Source organism: Gadus macrocephalus, chromosome 16, assembly GCF_031168955.1.
Source record: "Gadus macrocephalus chromosome 16, ASM3116895v1".
Taxonomy (NCBI): domain Eukaryota; kingdom Metazoa; phylum Chordata; class Actinopteri; order Gadiformes; family Gadidae; genus Gadus; species Gadus macrocephalus.
Window position 1 is genome coordinate 24,340,145 of NC_082397.1, and position 21,385 is coordinate 24,361,529.

At 50.9% G+C, this 21,385-nt stretch overlaps 2 protein-coding genes across 3 annotated transcripts in view; both read right to left on the reverse strand.

Moving 5' to 3' along the window:
- fam131ab (family with sequence similarity 131 member Ab) overlaps positions 1–2,020 on the reverse strand; it is a 47,391-nt gene extending 45,371 nt beyond the window's left edge. The window contains exon 1 of the mRNA XM_060075565.1: positions 721–2,020. The gene's annotated coding sequence lies outside the window, so the exon portion shown is untranslated. The remainder of the gene's footprint in view (positions 1–720) is intronic.
- A 388-nt stretch (positions 2,021–2,408) lies between these two features.
- Positions 2,409–21,385, reverse strand: part of alp3 (alkaline phosphatase 3) — a 33,957-nt gene continuing 14,980 nt past the window's right edge. The window contains exons 5-12 of one of the 2 annotated variants that reach the window (XM_060075556.1): positions 8,456–8,628; positions 7,538–7,678; positions 6,641–6,710; positions 6,432–6,566; positions 5,703–5,894; positions 4,593–4,709; positions 2,809–3,070; positions 2,409–2,716 (exon numbers count right to left, since the gene is read on the reverse strand). In XM_060075556.1, the coding sequence (XP_059931539.1) occupies positions 2,841–3,070; positions 4,593–4,709; positions 5,703–5,894; positions 6,432–6,566; positions 6,641–6,710; positions 7,538–7,678; positions 8,456–8,628 (1,058 nt within the window). In that variant the 3' untranslated portion in view covers positions 2,409–2,716; positions 2,809–2,840. Of the gene's footprint in view, positions 3,071–4,592; positions 4,710–5,702; positions 5,895–6,431; positions 6,567–6,640; positions 6,711–7,537; positions 7,679–8,455; positions 8,629–21,385 lie in introns of both variants that reach the window. The other variant, XM_060075555.1, reaches the window with a different exon arrangement.

Sequence of the window (21,385 nt, forward strand, 5' to 3'; positions counted from 1 at the left end):
GGCCCGCCACTGCGCTTACCACTTTCGTAAATTACATATACACAGTACATTCGGATTGCAGGATAGGAATAAATCTATTCCAAATCTAATCGGATCAGAAGTGTCCATGTAAACGCGGCTACTGATGGGGTCCACCTGGTGACGACCCCCTAGTACCGCGTCACTCAGGACCGTCTCAACAGGGGTTCCACCTGGTGACGACCCCCTAGTACCGCGTCACTCAGGACCATCAACACTGAGGGGGTCCACCTGCTGACGACCCCCTCGTGCCGCGTCACTCAGGACCGTCTCAACGGGGGTTCCACCTGGTGACGACCCCCTAGGACCGCATCACTCAGGTTAGAGGCGCTGCTCTGCCTAGGCTCGGGATTAGCGAGAACGCCGCTCGCTCTTCTCGTGGCATCGCGATGTTTAGACGACAGGGGCGAGCAGGCGGCTCTGACCCCCCACCACCCCTTCAAACACACAACGTACACCAGAGCCCCGTAGCAAAGAGAAGGATGGATGATCAGCGCACGGGAGCCCCTGGTGCACGAATCTAGCGGCTAAGCAGTGCGCCTCGTGAAGGCGGTCCGGGACCTCGTGCTGGGCGGTAAAAAAAAAAAAAAAGCGCCTCGGTTCCCGCCTCTGTATGCAGCCCTCGTATCAGGGTGCCGCCAATGCGGGAATCCGACTTCCTAAAGCGTGGATGGATGACAGCAGATACTAGAGGAGGCTTACCGATGGGCGAGCGGGAGCTGATGCAGCCCATGGCGACGGACAACACGCGGGAACAACAACCTGGATCCCCCGATCTGTACAGAGAGACCTCGTCAGACCGACGCCTCGCTCTCGCTCCTCTCGTCACGCGCTCCGCCGCCGGGTTCCGCGAGGCTATGGCGCGCGGCTGGGCTCACACCGCTCGAGCTCGACGCCGAGGGCGGGAAAAAGTACTTAGGCTCCGTGTTGGCGTCCACGTGTTTCTCTGATGCGTTTACTTCCGTCGGTGACCGTCCTGCAGAGCATCCTGTGTCCGGTGTGCTCGTACTCGTCCTCGCCCCCCAGGTCTTTCATCCTCTTCAACCTCTCGCTATCCACCATGACGTCAACAATGGAGGGAAGAGATTCTGCACCGAGGGGAGGGACAACGCTACTCTCTCTCTCTCTCTCTCTCTCTCTCTCTCTCTCTCTCTCTCTCTCGCTCTCGCTCTCGCTCTCGCTCTCTCGCTCACTCGCTTTCACGCTCTCTCGCCTTCTCGATCTCTCGCTTTCTTGCTCTCTCGCTTTCTCTCTCTCAGAACCATTTGGGTTTTATAATCCCCTCTTCCTTTTCCTCCTCCTTGTATTGTTTCCCCGCAACCAACAGGTGATGTGCGGAATGAGAGCTGATTGGCTACTGTTCCTGCACTAGGTGGAAAAGGGGCGGGGCCAGGGGGACACCGTTATCTGCTCAATTTCTGCAGGGCTGGAAATGTGGAGACCTCAACTAATGGGAATGATGGTTTGTATCCCGACCAACCAACCATGTGTGTTATGTTTGAACCAGTTATTATGTTTAGGACTGAAATTAGGTCATTGAGGAAGACGATAGCCCTGTAACGGAGGAAATGGAACGGAGGTTCTGTCATCCAGCTGACAGCTGTTCACTACAGCATGGAGGAATCGAGGCTCACTGAATGCATAGCCGGACAGATAGGAATTAGTATCCCGCGCCCCAGTTCCAAAAGTAATTGTGTAAAAACATTTAACATAACATTTGTTGATTATCCTCCGAAAAGCACGCATACCTCTTCCGAAAACTCACCGCTCGCCACTGGTTTGTGTGTGCGTGTGTGTGTGTGTGTGTGTGTGTGTGTGTGTGTGTGTGTGTGTGTGTGTGTGTGTGTGTGTGTGTGTGTGTGTGTGTGTGCGCGCGCGCGCGTGCGTGTGTGTATATGCGGGCGTGTGTGTTTGTGCGCGCGCGTGTGTTTGCGTGTACAAGCAAATAAAGTAAACATTTAGAACTTCTTTTTACCTATATTTCAGTGACTGAGTAAAACACCGAAAGAATACAGTTGTTCATTATGAAGAAGCCATTGCACTGATTGTAGAATATCTGACCTCTAGAGCAACCGAGGATGGTTTTTCTTGCAGTCAACTTTACAGAGCTTCAGAGGATCAGTTCTGCAGTGCGCAGGGAACCTATTTCATAACAGTGAAATGCGGCAACAAGAACGAAGTCCTGAAGCTGCGCCATCCGTGGGCCCGTGTCTCTCTGTGGAGCTGTGGCGCCCTCTGCAGCACGCGGAGCGGCATTGAGCTGCTGCTGCTGCTGCTGCAGCAAGGACCAGGCGGAACTGCTCAAAATATAGTATCCATACAATAAGGATTCATAATAATTGAATGAGAACAACTGAGGTCCAAAGGGACAATTCTTAATGAGAGACATAAAAAGATGATGTTTTAATATGCTGAATAATGAATTGCCTCCTGTGTGATGTCATCGAGTTCAGATGCTTCTCTGTGCACATTAAACACAAATTTACGAGCATGCAATAAGAGACACTGTTGGAAAAATACATTCAACTCATCATAGGATCTTCTCCTCACAGTGGGTTGTGAAATACACATTTTGTCATTTACATAAACAACAGAGGTATACTCTGGAAGAATGCCAGAATCATTAATGCAGCATACACATATTCTTTCAAGCTCAATCCTGAGGTTTTAAAAAAATTTGGGGTTCTCTTTCTATTCATCTCTCTCTCTCTCTCTCTCTCTCTCTCTCTCTCTCTCTCTCTCTCTCTCTCTCTCTCTCTCTCTCTCTCTCTCTCTCTCTCTCTCTCTCTCTCTCTCTCTCTCTCTCTCTCTCTCTCTCTCTCTCATGGCCCTGCTTGGTTGCGGGCAGCAGCAACAGCCGGTCTGGCGGCGCAGTGCCTGCGGTCTGTGCCCACGCAGGCGGCGTAAGCCATGGCGTGGGCGATGTAGCTCTGCTCGTGGACCCCCTGGAGGAGGTGGGCCATGGGCCCGCGCGCCAGGATCACCACGTCCTCACCCCCATGCGTGGCCGACTTCAGCGGCACGGCCGCCAGTTGGACATAGCTGCTGGTCTCTGGAGGAGGAGTAGCAGGAGGAGCGGGAGGGAGAGGAGTAGAGGGAGGAGGAGGAGGAGCAAGTGGGAGAGGAGGAGTAGAGGGAGGAGGAGGAGCAAGAGGGAGAGGAGGAGTAGAGGGAGGAGGAGGAGCAAGAGGGAGAGGAGGAGTAGAGGGAGGAGGAGGAGCAAGAGGGCGAGGAGGAGTAGAGGGAGGAGGAGGAGCAAGAGGGAGAGGAGGAGTAGAGGGAGGAGGAGGAGGAGCAAGTGGGAGAGGAGGAGGAAAGGGAGAAGGAGGAGAGCAGGAGGAGGAGAAGAGAGGAGCAGGAGGAGAGGAGGAGGGAGAGGATGAGCAGGAGAAGGAGAGGAACAGGGGGGGGAGAAGGAGGAGCAGGAGGAGGTTGAGAGAAGGAGGAGAGGAGCAGGAGGAGTAGGAGAGGAGGAAGAGATGAGGAGTGAGGAGGAGGATCAGGATGAGGAGGATGGGAGGTGTTAGTTCCACTATGTGTGCAAATGTGCATATGTGTAGGTAAAAATAATAGTAATGACAGTAATTTATTGCAATTGTATAGCACTTTTCGTGTGTGTGTGTGTGTGTTTGTGGGGGAAAAAGCCCTTCAATTTCAGAAGTCTGGATGTGTGTGTTGAAAAATAAGAAGTAAAATGTGAGTCCAGCATTAACTAGCATTAACAGCACTAACCAGGGCCCCTGGGTTTTATGACTGCTAACTAGGGCCCCTGGGTTACTGACCGCTAGCCTGGGCCCCTGTGTCACTGACCGCTAAACAGGGCCCCTAGGTTACTGACTGTAGCCAGGGCCCCTGGGATGCTGACCGCTAACCAGGGCCCCTAGCTTGCTAGCTTTGTGTAAGTCTACAAGTTACCACAAGCCAGCTGGTAAAGACTGGTGCTGGGTTGTGACTATAAAGACTGGCGCTGGTCGGTGACTATAAAGACAGGTGCTGGTCGGTCAATATAAAGACTGGTGATGGTCGGTCAATATAAAGACTGGTGATGGTCGGTCAATATAAAGACTGGTGATGGTCGGTCAATGTAAAGACTGGTGATGGTCAGTCAATATAAAGACTGATGCTGGTCGGTCAATATAAAGACTGGTGCTGGTTGGTGACTATAAAGACTGGTGCTGGTGGGTGACTGTGAAGACTGGTGCAGGTTGGTGATTATAAAGACTGGTGCTGGTTGGTGATTATAAAGACTGGTGCTGGTTGGTGACTATAAAGACTGGTGCTGGTGGGTGACTGTGAAGACTGGTGCTGGTTGGTGATTATAAAGACTGGTGCTGGTTGGTGACTATAAAGACTGGTACTGGTGGGTGACTGTGAAGACTGGTGCTGGTTGGTGATTATAAAGACTGGTGCTGGTTGGTGATTATAAAGACTGGTGCTGGTTGGTCACTATAAAGACTGGTGCTGGTGGGTGACTGTGAAGACTGGTGCTGGTTGGTGATTATAAAGACTGGTGCTGGTTGGTGACTATAAAGACTGGTGCTGGTTGGTCACTATAAAGAAGAGGACAGTCTTACTTGTATCGACCTTACGGATGTCGGGGCGCTTCCCTCCCTCCATCTTGTTCCCGGGTCCGTTCCCGTACATCAGGGTGGTGAAGGGCATCATGTCCGAGGCCCACAGGGGGGATTTACCTGAACAAACATCACATACTGTAACCTTAAATATCATACGTCATAATTTAAATGTAATTTGTTAAACGTAAATGTTATACACATGTAAAGGGGCACGCTTTCAAACATTCTACAAAGATAATATGCATTATATTATTACATGTATAATGTAATGATAATGACAATTTGCAACTGCACACAATAGCACATATTCATAACACGATAGACTCCTCACTTGAACCTTCACTTTCACATGGCATCGGTTCCACTCATGTACCTGAATAGGCAGCACATACACCTCTCACACGCACAAACACCCAAATACACACACACGCACATACACACACACACACAGTCACTGGCTAAAGAATTCAAACAAACACACACAAACACACACACAGGCTAAAGCATGCAACCAAACACACCCACTTAAAAAAACATACACACACACACAGGCTAAATCACGCAACCAAACACACCCACGCAAACTGACTTACACATACATACACAGACACACAAACACACACACACCACACATACACACACACACACACGCACACAAACACAGGCTAAATCATGCAACCAAACACAACACACACACACACGGAAACACAAACACCCACAAACCCAAGCAGGAGTACATACAAATACAAACACAAACACACATACCTAAGCATGCACACACAAGAACACCCGCACACCCACTAAATATATTGTTGCCTCAAACAATGGACTGTATTAAAGTATCAGTGAGAGGTGTGTGTAGGGCGGCGGCGTGGGCAGCAGGGAGGGTTTTATTACACTAACATGCTTAGTCTCGGATAAACCAGCTTTTAAAACGCACCTATTGATTAACTGCTCACTGATTGGACTCAGGCTGCAGCATATTGGCTTTAAGTGTAAAGGTGAATCACCCGGCCCTTTGGCCTGATACCTTTTCAAAGCAGTAACTTGTGTCAGGTGTACTAAAGTAGAAGGGCATTGTTATTCCTACATTATGATGATTATTATTACCCAAAATGCTGTTCCCTCTGAAGGGGTATCCGTTGATGACCAGGGGGTGGGAGTGGTCCGCCGTCACCACGGTGAGGGTCTCCTCCTCATTGGTCAGCTCCAGGGCCTTGCCCACGGCCCGGTCCAACGCCACCGCCTCGTGCAGCGCCATGGAGCCGCGGCCTGCGTGATGGGCCTGGTCGATACGGCCTCCTGTGGATCAGAGGGAGGGGATCATAGGGAGGGGACCCAGGGGAGCCAGCGCCCTGGACCAAGGGGAGCGGGGGCCCTGGACCCAGGGGAGCCCTGGCCCAAGGGGAGCGGGGGCCCTGGACCCAGGGGAGCCCTGGCCCAGGAGAGCCAGGGCCCTGGACCCAGGAGAGCCCGGACCCTGGAGGTCCCAGGACCCTGGAGAACCCAGGACCAAGGTTCCAGGAGCAGTGTGAGAAAGCCCCACAGGGATCAGAGGGAGGGGACCCAGGGGTGGGTCCAGGGAGTGGTGTATGAGTGGTGTGTGTGTGTGTGTGTATGTGTGTGTGTGTGTGTGTGTGTGTGTGTGTGTGTGTGTGTGTGTGTGTGTGTGTGTGTGTGTGTGTGTGTGTGTGTGTATGTATGTGTGTGTGTGTGTGTGTGTGTGTGTGTGTGTGTGTGTGTGTGTGTGTGTGTGTTCGTGTGTGTGTGTGTGCGTGTATGTGTGCTAGTGTGTGAGTGTTTGTGTGCTAGTGTGTGTGTATGTGTGTGTGCCCTCACCCTCCACCAGTAGGAAGAAGCCATTAGGGTTCCTGCTGAGGATGCGGATGGCCTTCTCCGTGGTCTCAGCAATGGATGGGTCCATGAGGGGGTCTCTCTCCAGGTCGAAGTGCATGTCCCCGGGTTCAAACAAGGCTGTGGGGGCACAAACACACCAACACTCAGACAGAGAGAGAGAGGGGGAGAGAGAGAGCGAGAGAAAGACTTACCCATAAGGTAGTCTGTTGTTTCAGGGTCAACTGCATCAAAGTCAGTTTTGTTCCAGACGTAATGCGCTACCTGTCCACACATAACCCATGGAGATACACACACATGCACGCACACACACACACATACACACATACACACATATATTTATATTAACATTAAACTTTTGGGAATTTAGCAATTTTTTATACAAAGAATTATAATAAGTACATTTGTCAGAAGAAGAAGAAACAACAATATATCGTCGTACAGTAAGGATGTTCATAGAACCAAGTGCCAAGTACTAACAATTACCAAGTTAACCAATTCCCTGTCTACAACAAGATAGCTAGGATAAGATGTAACACAATGCTAAGTACTATCTTTAAGTGCCATGAGGTACAACATACAATAAGTGAGTAAGAAGGGAGTTTTTAGGTGAGTAAAGAAGGAGGGGAACTGGGGGGGAGAGGGGGCAGGGCTATTTAGAGTCAAGGTTAACTCTGAACGAGTGAGTATTGAGTCTCTTCGTGAGTTCCCAGCATGTTACATGTTGTTTCTAATAGTAACACATAATGGTGATGGTCATGTGTTAAGAATGTAAAACCAGCTTGAACGTCTCTCATTGAAACTTTGGTTCCACCTCATGCAGGTAGAGGGCTGCAGCCATGATGTCTTTGAGTTAGTGGATCATAGGTCACCAGACAGATTCTACCGGCCTTTAGGTCCTCTCTCCTCCACCACTCCCCTCTTCTGGCCTGAAGTGCCGTGAAGACGGTGGATCACTGGAACCAAAGACACACGCCCTCTCTGAGGATCACTAGAACCTAAGAGACACGCCTTCTCTGAATCACTAGAACCTAAGAGACACGCCCTCTCGGAATCACTAGACCCTCAAAGCCAGGCCCTCCTCACAGCACCTTGCCGGCCTTCAGGCTCTGCCACTCCTGGATGAGGTGGCGTCCGTCCTTCCTGCGGCCCCTGGAGGAGTAGTCCCGGGGGTACTCGGGGTCCCGGGTGCCCCTGGGGGTCATGTACTTCCTGCCCCCCCCAATGATCACCTGGAACAACACACAAATACATCCTGTACATAGACACATACAGTGTGTATATATATATACAAACTTTAGACATAGGCATGGATCTGAACCCAGGAATACAGAGACCTATGGGCAAACACCCCTGTGCCCAGCACAAGCATATAGTACACTGAGCTGTCTATGTTGGTGGCAGAAACCTTTAAATGTCTGGGACATTAAAAGGTCCCAGAATTGTGGTTTGAGATGCAGACAGAGGGGCAGCGGGATGGGGAGGATAGGCATTTAAAGGGGTGATATTATCCTTTTGCTTTGCTTTAGGCTGCTAAGCTAGAAAAATCGAAGTCCGAGCCAGGGGGAGTACGCCCCTCAATAAGTGTGTGTAATGGCTTGTTTGCGCTCAAACTTTACTTCCGTAACAGTGTGAGGTCAGACTGTAGTGGAGGTGCTGGGGGGGGGGGAATTTGCCGAAACACGGGCAAAAGGTTCGACCAATCGCAACAAAGTGGGCATCCACCATCACAGCTGACTGGGCTACTCAGGAGGGGGGGCTTAAACGAAATGATACAAATCAGAACTTTTTGAAAGATGCTGAAATTGGTTTTGCAGAAATGAACAGTGTGAGAATAATACACAGTATTTTTAACAAAAAGGGATGTAACCCTATTCTAGTTGTACCCCCAAATGCAATTATTAACCCTAAAAAAGCATGATATGAGATCTTTAAGGTGTGTGTGCTCGTCCCGTGGTCCTGGGACCACGGGACGAGGTCATGGCAGCGGAGGTGTCATGGCGGCTCACGTCAATGTCCGTGTTGCTGAGGAGCTGCGAGGCAATGTCCGTACAGTTGTTGGTCCTGGCGGAGGCGGGCAGGTCAGCGTCGCTGTACCACTTCCTGCTGGCGCTGTGGGCATAGCTGGTGGCGGGGGTGGCATGCTGCACCCGGGTGGTGGTGACGATGCCCACCGCCTTGCCTTGGTAGGGAGACGGGGGGGAGAGTCATTAGGCTGGAGGTGGGCTTGGGTTGTTCCCTCCACCCAGCGCTGATCGGTCGGATCATTTGTCTTTCAGGATCAGGGCAGAGAAACACAATGTGAACTCACCCAGATCTAGTTAGTTAACTAGGTAGTTATCTAGTTAGTTATCTTGTTAGTCATCTAGGTAGTTATCTAGTTAGTTATCTAGTTAGTTATCTTGTTAGTCATCTAGGTAGTTATCTAGTTAGTTATCTAGTTAGTTATCTAGTTAGTTATCTTGTTAGTTATCCAGGTAGTTATCTAGTAAGTTCTCAAGTTAGTTATCTAGATAGTTATTGAGTTAGTTATCTAGTTAGCATTTAACCAGCAAGGAAAGAGCATGAGGTTCCGGTATGGCACATACCTGCTCTATAAATATAGTGCAATCAAACAGCCTATTCGATAGCTGATGCAATGGAGATAGTTACAGTATATAGTATGATACATTATGCCCAAGTTACATGGAATCAGGCCATTATGTAGTACACAAATGTGCAGTAGTAACCATGGGCAGTAAGGGAAAACCTTTTTGCCAGAATTTCCGTTCAAAGCATACCAATAATAATAACTGCTGTATTCCATTTGTTACATATAGCCTCAAACACGTAAATCCAGGCAACGAGGAAGAGTGTTTCAGAGAGAGCCTTTCTTCAGTCAACAGCCATAGCCCCACACAAAGTCCCTGCAAGGAGGGGCCTATGGGGGGGACTATGACACAAGAGCCACAGTGCTCCTAACTGTATGCATGTCCCTGGGGGCCAATGTGTCTGTATAATAGCACTGATGATATCTAAAGAGAACAATGTGGTTTTAATAGTGGGATTGTTAAAATACATCAGAGATATATGGGCCTCCTTTAATTAGCAATCTATCAACCCTAACTAGAGAGTGGAAGTAAAGACTAAAGACTTTCTATGGGTCAACCTACAAGAAGCCCCCTTTACCCCCTGGCCTTCACATCCTGGGTGGTCTCCCAGGTCCACTCCCACCATCAGAAGATCTCTCCAATTGTGAGGTTGACCTCACACACGTGAGTGTCCTGCTAAGAGATGAGCCTCATGTAGCCCCCTTATCTCTGAGGGACCGGAACCCACCAGACCAGGTCCCTACCTCTGAGGGACCGGGACCCCACCAGACCAGGTTCCTACCTCTGAGGGACCGGGACCCCACCAGACCAGGTCCCTACCTCTGAGGGACCGGGACCCCACCAGACCAGGTTCCTACCTCTGAGGGACCGGGACCCCACAAGACCAGGTTCCTACCTCTGAGGGACCGGGACCCCACCAGACCAGGTTCCTACCTCTGAGGGACCGGGACCCCACCAGACCAGGTTCCTACCTCTGAGGGACCGGACCCGACAGAGACCACCAGACCAGGATCCCACAACTCTGAGGGACCGGACCCGACAGAGACCACCAGACCAGGTCCACAGCTCTGAGGGACCAGACCCCACAGAGACCCCCAGACCAGGTCCACAGCTCTGAGGGACCGGACCCCACAGAGACCCCAAGACCAGGTCCACAGCTCTGAGGGACCGGACCCCACAGAGACCCCAAGACCAGGTCCACAGCTCTGAGGGACCGGACCCCACAGAGACCCCAAGACCAGGTCCACAGCTCACGTTTAAGAGAAAGGTAAAGATCCAAATGATGTTAAATCGGTCCAATCCTTCCCCAGAGGACTAGGCTCAGTGATGCAGATTATTGCTTCGGTCCACAATCAGCGGTTAACCATTAATCACTGATTACAGACGGTTATTATTTAAGGGCTCTCATGAATCAAAGCCCAGTCAGTGGTTTGACCTCCAAACAGGGTTCAGGGAGGACAAGGTCATGCAGCCCGGGACTGCACAATAAAACGTGAAAAAAACATGAATGAACAAGGACATTAATAAATAATGAATTAATAAATAAATCCATCCATTTAATAATGAATTATCCAATTGATAATGACTGAATCAAAATGTAACAGGGGTACGCTTGGACCGAACGTATGGTAACCAGGGGTAACGGTGGTGCGTGTGAGTACCAGATAGTATATAAAATGGATGTAGCATCCGGGCAGACCTCAATTATTCCAACTGCATGTCAAAGTTTGACACCGCCTCATTTCCTCGAACCAAAAAAGGGCATTGATGTGAAGTCGGGGGGAGGGAGATACACCCATCTAGGTGACATACACCGAATTAGCCCCTAGCTCATCGATCGGTTGGTATAGTTTACCGCAGAGCAAGGCATCTTGGCACCTGAATGTACAATAGGAATGAATGCAGTCGAGGTCAAGATGACAGAGATAGCATGCTTATCCTGAAAACTAGCCTCTGAGTCAAGGTGAGGGTCAGCGGCTAGCGTTCACTCAAGAGGCCGCGCCCCTAATTATTCATAAATGTTAACCTCCATAAAATAAAAACTAGCATGCTAAAAAAATATCACCCCCCTCAGTGTTGTCATGGCGATATGATCTAAACCGACTAGAAACGTTTTTTGGACCAGGCTGTAAATAGGTTTAATAAGACTGGGAAAACGGCCTGTTTAACAAGTGAGTCAACGAAGAATTGTTCACTCTTGGTACCACCTCGTAGTGGCCACCCGGTGCTACTACAATGTTTGTCACTTCCGCATTGGATGCTGCTAGAACGATAGTTATGTTATTATAACTCTAGTTCTATGATTGTAGGCGTAGCCGTCTAGGCTTCGCCTTATGGGCTTGTCCCGTGCGCGCGCCTGCGCGCGCTGAAAATTCAACTATGCACCTATCAGCGTGGGCACCGCCCACATTTCCCACGGTATCGTGTCTATATAACGCGGTGTATACCGTCGCTCATCCTCCAAGCTTTTCTTTCAGCAATTGGAGGGTACAGCAGGTGGGAAACTAGACGGCTACGCCTACAATCATAGAACTAGAGTTATAATAACATAACTATCGTTCTATTTCATGTAGGCTACGCCGTCTAGGCTTCGCCTTATGGGCTAAGGTGAAGCTGCGAGCGGAGCCCGATCAATGTACTCCTGCTGGACCCCAGTCAAAAAGACCTAAGTCACCAGAACACATTAAGACTCAAAAAGCCAAGGAAGTGTAAAACACAACAGCTTTATAAAAAACTAATTCCTCCTAGATCAAGCAAGGCAATGATCAAGGGAGAAAAAAGTGAGTCTGTAAAGACTCCGGCTCTATTCCGGGCTTCATGGAACCCATGAAAGGAAAAGAAAAACCAGAGCAACTAGGTTTCCATTAGGTCCGCTACCACCGGGGGCGGAGCTACGGAATTCGGCTCTCCAATAATGGGACTCTCTCGGCCGTTTCTTATTTGAAGAAAACGGCGGGAGTGCCACACTGGTAAACAAAACCACCAGACAATTGGCGAGCCAATAGAAAACCCCCCAGCCTGTTTTTCATTTGAAAAAAGGTGGGAGAGTAAGACCGGTAATCAAGTCCAACTCGCCAGCCGGCGAGAGGAAATCCAACCACGACGCTTTAAAGAACATGTCTATATTCTTAAGCCGTAAAAGGGGTCCCGGACTCTAGCGCAGAGTTGCAGAGTGAGCCCCTGGACATGTCTAACATGTAAAAACGGACAAAGGGGCCGGGGGAAGACCAAGACGCAGCCGCGCAGATGTCTTCCACCGAAACGCCCTTGAGTAGAGCCGTTGAAGCGGCCACGCTCCGTGTGGAGTGAGCTTTAACGCCCAACGGTGGCGCCAAGCCCTGCCGAGAGTAGGCTAGGCAAACACCCTCACATACCCAGCGAGAAAACCGCTGCTTAGAGAGAGCGCGGCCCTATAGCGTCGCTATAACACACAAACAACTGTTGTGTGGAGCGGAACGCTGCCGAGCGATTCACGTACATAGCCAACGCCCGAACCGGGCACAGGAGATGCAACTCCGCCTCCGCCTCACTAGAATGAGGCGGGGGGTGAAAAGCCTTAAGCACAATATCCCTCGACCGAAAAGAACTATTAATGTTCTTCGGGAGGAACGCAGGATTAGGTCTGAGCAACGCGAAGGAGCTGTCCTCGTTTAGCAACAAGCAACTCGGGCTGACAGACAGAGCGGTTAGCTCACCGGCCCGCTTGGCAGAAACCAAGGCCAACAAGAGCGCCGTCTTAAATGACAGGGCATCCAAAGGGGCCTGAGAGAGAGGCTCGAAAGGATCCCTGGACAATCCGCGCAACACGGTGGGGAGATCCCAGCGTGGTGTAAGCACGCGTGAAACAGGCCTAACCCGTCTAGCCCCACGCAAGAATCTCTTGACCAGTGGATGGCTGAAGATCGGTCCACCATCACAGCCTGCATGGCCAGCCGAAACGGCTGCCGCATAGACCTTGATAGTGGAGAAGGCCAAACCTTTTTCCAATAAGTTTTGCAGAAACGAAAGCACGCTTCCCACCTCGCATTGAGATGGGACAGCGTGGTTCGTCTCACACCAATTAGAGAAGGCGCACCACTTCGCCGCATAGAGGGAAGAAGTAGAAGGCGCACAAGCACTCTGAATAGTGTTGATAACCGTCTCAGGCAAACCTTTGCCCTGCAGGATCAACCTCTCAGGAGCCAAACCAACAGCCGTCCCGAGACATCGGGCGGGTGGTGCACCGTCCCGTGGGCCTGTGAAAGCGCATCCGGCCTGAATGGTACTGGCCAAGGCGCCGACCGCGAGAGCGCGGCCAGCTCTGGAAACCACAGAGCTGAACGGTTCTCCGGGGCCACTAATATCAGGGACAGTCTCTCCTGTCTGACCCGTTCCAGAAGAGGAAGGATCAGCTGGAGCGGGGGAAACGCATACAAGAGAGCCCGCGGCCAAGGTGTGTGTGCCAACGCATCTACCCCCAACGGGGGAAGATCCCGAGGGCTGAGGGAGAACCACCACCTGCAGTGCGTGTTCTCCCGGGACGCGAAGAGGTCCACCTGCGCTGTCCCGAACCTCTGCCAGATCAGTCTGACAATGTCGGGATGTAACCGCCACTCGTCTCGGCGGGGACCGCCTCGAGACATGAGGTCCGCCCCAAAGTTCTGGGCGCCCGCGATATGCAGGGCTCTCAGACTGCGGAGATACTGATGAGCCCAAAGCCAGAGCTCGACCGCCTTTCGGTGGAGAGCAGGGGAGCGGACTCCCCCCTGTCTGTTGATGTACGCCGCCGCCGACACGCTGTCTGTCCTGATCAGAACGTGGCGGCCGCGCACCAGGTGAAAGAAATGCAACAGCACTTTCCTCACAGCGTCGAGCTCCAACACATTTATGTGTGCTGTAGGGGGCGTGCGCCACTTGTCTCCGACCGAGTGAGAGAGGCACGTTCCTCCCCAACCCGTCAACGAGGCGTCCGTGAAGACCACTACGTAGGACGCCACCCTGCCCAGGGGAACACCCTTGAGAAGGGCGGAGGGTCCTTTCCAATATTCCAGGTCTGGCGACACCGAACGGGGGACGAGGAGCACCCTGAGCTTGTGTCGCCTGGGGTCCAACCGTTGGCGAGCAAACCACCGCTGGAGTCTGCGCATAAAAAGCAGACCCAGGGGGACCACGGGGTGGGCAGCTGCCATCAGCCCCAACAGGCGCATGGTGGACAGTGCGGTCACGTTTCTGCGAACGTGAAAACGGGAGAGCGCCGACAGGATGGCGTCTCGCCGAGGAGGCGAAAGCATCGCAGTCATGGTGGCTGAGTCTAGGCAAAGCCCCAAGTAGACTGTCTGCCGGCTGGGGAGCGGGGAGCTCTTCTCCCAGTTGATGGCAAAACCCAGGAAGGAGAGATGGTTTATCACCAACATGGTGTCCCCTCTCGCGGTCTCTTCTGAGTTGCTCAGAATAAGCAGATCGTCTAGGTAGAAGAGAATCCTCTTTCCCTGACGTCTGAGCGGTTCCAACGCCGTCTCCACACACTTCGAGAAGGTGCGCGGAGCCAGTGAATAGCCGAACGGCAGACACTGGTACTCGTACGCCATCCCCATATAGGCAAAGCGGAGAAACTTCCTGTGCGCCTGCTGAACAGGGACGTGGAAGTAAGCATCCTTGAGATCCAGGGATGTGAACCAATCGCCCTCTCTCACACACCGGAACAATGCTCCGACCGTGAGAATTCTGAACTTCCTCGTGGCAACGAATCTGTTGAACACGCGAAGATCCAGAATAGGTCTCATTTCCCCTGACTTCTTGGAAACCAGGAAGTAGCGGGAATAAAAACCTAGGTGAGACTCGTGGGGGGGAACGACAGTGATGGCCCCCTTTACCAAGAGACGTGCCACCTCTGCTGCCAGAGCCGTGCTCGCAGCCGGGTCCCGTAGCGAGGTCTCCACCAACCCCATAAAGGGTGGGGGACGACGCTTGAACTGTATGGGATGGCCCCATCTCAACGTGGTGTCCAACCACGATGGCAGAACGCACCGCTCTTGCCAACACGCATAGCGGTTGGAGAGAGGGCGAGCCGACAGCTGAGGAAGACCGTCCAGGAATAACCCGTATTCCTCTGCCCCTACCGCCTCCACACTGCGTGTGAACCAAGGGGGGCTTCCCACGAAAGGGAGGAGGCTCAGCGAGCGTAGGAGACGTACCAGAACTAGCAGCCGTAAAAACAACGAGCTGTCTAGACGTCGCGCTCGTGCCCGCTGAACAGGGAGCGAGACGTCCGGCCGCAGCACCTGTGCGCATGCGCTGTCCGCAGGCTGTAGCCACAGCGCGCGGACCCATCTCCTCACCTATAATGTGGGGAACCAGGAGACCGGTACAAGCGGCCGTATCCACGGGCTCGTGCAACGGGTCTCCGATCCGTCCATGAGGCTCCAAGGGACGCCGCTTCTTAGAAGCAGGTGAACCAGAGGCCATGTGAACACGCCGTCCGACCGCCACCCTACAGCCTCCGGGCTGAGGGGGGGAAAGAGGCAACATGGAGGGACGCGCCACAAGCGTAGGACGCAGGTGGCCTAAGGAATATCGCTCTTTGGGTACCATGTACTGCCGTTCAGTCGAACGGTCTTTATTTTTTTCTTTATTGGGGAAGGAAAAAGTCGGAGCCAGCTTCCGGAACTTTCCGGTCCGTGGCGCTGCTCCACCCGTCCGCGGTGGCGGCGGCCGCGGCTGCTGCGGCACCGGGGCTGGAGTCGGAGGCGGTCCCCTGGAACGCTGGGCCCGGCCTGGACCCCGCTTCCTCCCGGCCTGCTGGTGGGAGGAGCCCGTGAGAATCGCCCCGAACCGGGAACGATTCTCACGGACAGACTGCTGGTGCGCGAGAACCTCGGAAAACCGGGGACCAAATAGGCCATCCGGCGCTAGTGGACCGCAGTGTGGGAGAGCCATATGATTCGCTGAATCATGGTTGCCCACGCCATATGCCGGCCGGCCGAAACGGCTATCGGCTGGCATAGCTGGAGGATGGCGCTGGAAAAGCGGGAAACCGCCAGCCATCTTGCGGCTTCCTCTGGGCCGTAGGCCTCCCGGTCAGCCGACAAGGAGACCATGGCGGAGGAGAGCATGGCGATGTTGTTGACCGCCGCCGCAGATTGAGAGGCACAAACGAACACCCTGTCCGTTAGGCCGACAATCTGTTTCTGGAGGCGGTCGGGGGGCAGCGGCTTTTCGTTAGGGCGCCATCCGGCGCCCGGACAGAGAAGCGCTGCCAGGGGAGGCTCCAGGCGAGGGATCCCCCTCGCCTGAGTGTCGGCCCACCCTTCCACGTTGGTGAAGTCCGTGTAGGACTTCACAGGGGCCTTCAGTGTAGAAGGGTCCCCACCGGCAGCACTGAAAAAGTGCTGCACAGGCGGGAACAAGGGGCACTGGGTAACCCTTCGGGAAGACGATGGGGTGCGAAAGCACTCGCCCTGCATATCATCCGATATGGGGGCGAGAGGCGGGGCCGGCATAGGAATTCCTTTGATGGCCGCCGCCTCAGCCATGATCTCCCCGAAGAGATCGGCCATCCGGCGCGGTCTCTCTCGTTCCACGGCGGTGACGGTTGAAACCCGGGAGTGGGAAACACCGGACGCCGAGTCGTCGAAGACGTCGTCCATTGAGACAGCGTCGCCGTCGGCGTTGGTGACGCCATCGTGGTAGTCCGGGCTGGCCCTGAACAGGTCAATGGCGTCAGCCAGGTCCACCGCCGGGGAGAAGTAGAGGTGTCTGGAGAGGATCCCTTCTTCAGACAGCTTCCGGCATGAGACACAGGTGACAGAGGGCGCCATAGCAGCCGCGGCGTGGTCGGCGCCGAGGCACCGAAAACACGCCACGTGCCCATCACCCGGTGCCAGGGAGGCGGGACAGGAGGCGCAAAGGAGTCCTGCGAAGGACTTAGCCCCAGGAGCGCTCTCCGGTGGCCCTGAAAAGGGCCGTTTGTCCGAGGCCTCTCCCGGGCCGCTGCCACCGGCTAGGGAGATCCGTTGTTCCGTTGAAGACATCTTAGGTAGTTCTCTAATCTGCTGACAAGCACAAGTGCTGAAAGAAAAGGGAGGATGAGCGACGGTATACACCGCGTTATATAGACACGATACCGTGGGAAATGTGGGCGGTGCCCACGCTGATAGGTGCATAGTTGAATTTTCAGCGCGCGCACGGGACAAGCCCATAAGGCGAAGCCTAGACGGCGTAGCCTACATGAAATAGAACTCGCTGCGGTTGGGGCTTGGTGAGAGAGTAAACAAAGAAGATTCAAGAACGAAAAAGTGTATGACGCAGTTAGGAAGCGAACGATAACGTTACTAAGGCCCTAGGAAATATGTTGGTATATCGGGCAGTATACGGGTAATCGTTTGAGTGATCCGCGGTCGTTTGTCGTTTATCGTTCCTCCGTCATCTAATCAGCTGGACTTCCGTAAAGATGGAAAACAATTGGAAGATTCTGAGTTTGCGGGTCAATAGATCATCAGTGAAACATCGTTGCGACACAAATGACACCTCTAGCTAAATGTAGTAGAGAACCAGCTACAACCTTGTTTTCATCCAAATGAGCCGTCTTTAGCGAACGGTGAATTGCATTGGCTTCTATGAGCTGTCGGCTTTCCCCCGCAAGCTTTTCCATTTTGCAAAGTGCAAAATGGAAAACGACCACAATGTTGAAATTTCAATAGCGTCGCCATTATTGACTCTAGAGCCCCAAAACTTATTCCATATAGGGATGGCCTCTATATGGTCTTACTACAACATTTAGTTTTGAAAAATATATCTCTTCTTATTTTTTAGGTACTTTTATTTGGCCTATTTTCAATAGGGCTATCCATTATTTTGTTTGCAACAATTTCAATAGTGTCTCCATTATTTACTCTAGAGCCCCAAAACGTGTTCCATATAAGCATGGCCTCTATATGGTCTTACTACAACCTTTAGTTTTGAAAACTGTTTTAGTTGTTGGCATCTATTTAAACTTAATATCTCTTTGAAACCGTCTGAGAAACCGTCTACTCAGCGAGAAGATGTTCTGGCTTGCGGTTTCCCTGGTAACGGACTGACGTGTAGCAGCACTGCGGTCAAGTCAGCCGTCATTCGTTCATCCGCGGTCAAGCCAGCTGTCACACAAATCTTTGTGCGCTCATACTCTAAACAGCCTTTATGTGGTATCTCGCAACGTTTTCAAAATATAAGCCTTCACCTACGTTTGTGTGGATCGCTGCGATCGCAACCAGATCGGCGTGAAAACGTCCACAACAAACAAGGGTTTTCAAAGGACCAAGTATGCACGTGAGGTTTTCAAATGACATTTCCTCCAAAACTATACAGTAAAATCACATGGTTCCTTGTTTGCAAGTAGTGGAGAGCCGGGTCGATTAAAACACGGGACGATTGAAACACAGCGATTTCCTTGAAAAAGTCTTTCACGTCAAATTTCGTAAATACGTTCAGCACGCAAGACTGACCAGCCCCAGGAAATTTTGTGTAATGACGTGATACCGTTCAAATGTTATCCCCGCGAACCTGTTTTTGAGTGCGGCAAGTAATATCTTCTGTGCGGTAGTTTTTGTTTGTAATAAACAGTTGTGTTTTTTGTTTCATGGCATAATAATATGACAATACAACAGATGAATTAGTACTTAAACCTGTCCTAAAGTGTGCAATGTCAGAGTTTTGAAGTTAAGAGGCAAAAAAGGTTGAAGTGCCAGTATAGTCGCTGCCGCTCATCACCAGTTTGTTTAAAATAAATAACAGGATGTTCAACTATGTATCCCTGAACATGACTTAGGACAGGGAAATAAGTAAATTAAAAGTAAAATGTAGCCGTCCAACTGGTATAAAGCAAGAAAGGTGAGTTTTAATTGAAATGTGCATCTTGACAATTACTCGCAGGACAAAAAGATTTTTTGACCTATTTACATTATGAGAAATCATGTGAAATTTAAGCAATGACGAGTACACTAGTATGTTGTCCGTTATGTTTCATATAAACAAGAATAAGGTAAATAGTTTCTGTTTAAAATATGCTGTTTCATTCGTCCCGCATATGTGTTTCAAATGTCCCGACTAGGCGGTGCGTTTGAAACAAATGTCAACTTACGTTCAAAGTTAAAAAAACAGAGCGATCGTCCAACATATGTATTAAATTACACTTGTAACTGTGTGTTGTTGATCACATGATGAAATTATTTGCATACGTAAAGTCAATTTTGAAAAAGACGTTAAACTGAAAAGAGTTTCAATCGACCCTAGTCAGTACAACGATTAGTATAGTCATATCAATCAGTCCCGGAACTTATGTATAATTTTTTCTATATCTCACTTCAAAGTGCTAACATAATGCAATTTGCAACGGCCAAAATATGCATATGTAAGGTTTCAAAATACCTTTTCTCAAAAACTATACATGAACCATGTGATTTTACTGTATAGTTTTGGAGAAAATGTCCTTTGAAAACCTCACGTATGTATATTTTGGCCGTTGCAAATTGCATTGTTAGCACTTTGAATTGAAGTATATAGTGCGTTCAAATTGCTGGAAATGATGGGGGGAAAACATTTTCGCAACGTTGGAAATTTCTTGTGAATGACACCTTATGACACTCTTATGATTCTACTTCCGTTCGTCAACAGGGGCCAGATTTTGATAACAGAGTTGGCCAGTTGGTGACGTAGGGTTTACTAGTGACGGGCATGAACATGGCGGAACATCAACGTTTTACTCAATATAAAAGAATCGATCATCATATCGCATACTTTACTCTTGTTTGAAGTTGTAACCGTCTGTTGGTATCGACTTTGCTCAGTTTTAAACATTGTGTACTGGTAAACCAGCACTAGATAAGGGCAAGTGCAGCCTTCCATACAGTGGCAATACAATGTGCTTCTCATTAATAAAAGCAAAAGGATAGTAGGTGATAGGCTACAAGGAAAAAGGCGTTCTGTTTAGTTCAGACTTTTTTTTATTGGATATATTTATTTGACTGCTGTGAAGAACTTTTAGATTCCCACCGCAGTACACATGAACGTTTGCTGTCGGGAACACGCGTAAGCTTGAGCGTCATCACTGGCAAGCTGTCTCGTTATCACCAGGACCATGTACGCGCCTATAGACACAATTATACCACACAATGTACTACTACTACTACTACTCTTTGTCCCCTATGGGACATAAGGCTTCAATGAGCACTCCATTCCACTTGGTCCCTGGCAGCATGTTGGGCCTCTCCCCGTGACAGGTTCATCTGTTTCAGCTCTTGTGTCACAGTTCTGCGCCAGGTGGTTTTTGGCCCCCCAGGTTTCTTTTTTGCCTGGTGGTGTCCATCTTAAGGCGACCTTTGTGATGCAGTCCTGCTCCATCCTCAACACATGTCCTAGCCATCTCAGGCGTCTGTGCGTAATCTCCTTGGTGATGCTCCAGATTTTCCGTTTTTTTGTACAGGTCATTGTTTGAGATCTTATTAGGCCAAAAGATTTGGCATATTCTTCTGAGGCATCCATTATGGAACACTTCCATTCTCCTCATGTTTTGACAACCCGCCAGCTCTCTGAACCGTACAGCAGAACACACTTTACATTGCTGTTGAATAGGAGCATCTTTGTTTTAAGGCTGTATTGTTTTGATCTCCAGATGGGACAGAGTTGGGTGAAGGCACCCTGAGCCTTTCCCAGCCTTGCTTTGATGTCTTTTGATGCCCCGCTGTCCTTGCCCAGATAGGTAAAATCTTCCACAAACTCCAGTGGGTCCTCATTTACAAGGATGGGTGCAGTGGGGATGGAGTTAACACACATCACTTGTGTTTTGGAAGTGTTGATACTGAGCCCAACTTGTCTGGCAAAGTTGTTCAGCTTATCCGTTTTAGTCTGTATGTTGTACTGGTTGGTTGATAGCAGAGCATGTGAGCGGAGCGGAGCGTGGAGCAGGTGGTGGAGCGGAGCGGAAGAAATAGGTTGGAGCGGGTTGGAGCGCAGAGCTCCAAAATTCAAAGGCCGGAGCGGGGATTTCACTCCGCTCCAGTCCGCTCCGATTTTAACTGCTTCTAGCGGCTTACATGTAGGTGGTTCACGTAGAATAGAATGAGTTTCAATGGGAGCATCCAAGCAACCTGATTGGATAAAACGCGTCACGTGAGACCCTTCCACCCCCCCCCCCCCCGCAACACTGGCTCGTGTGCCCGCGAGAGTAGCAAGATGGAGTTTGGGAAGTACAAAAGTAACAATTTGAGCGGAGCGTGGAGCGATTTCGCCGGAGCGGCAGGAAATTTAAGATGAGCGCGGAGCGGTTTTGAGCGGAGCGCCCTGGCACAACGTTGAGCGGCAGAGCGAATGAGCGGACATCCTCCTGAGCGGGGA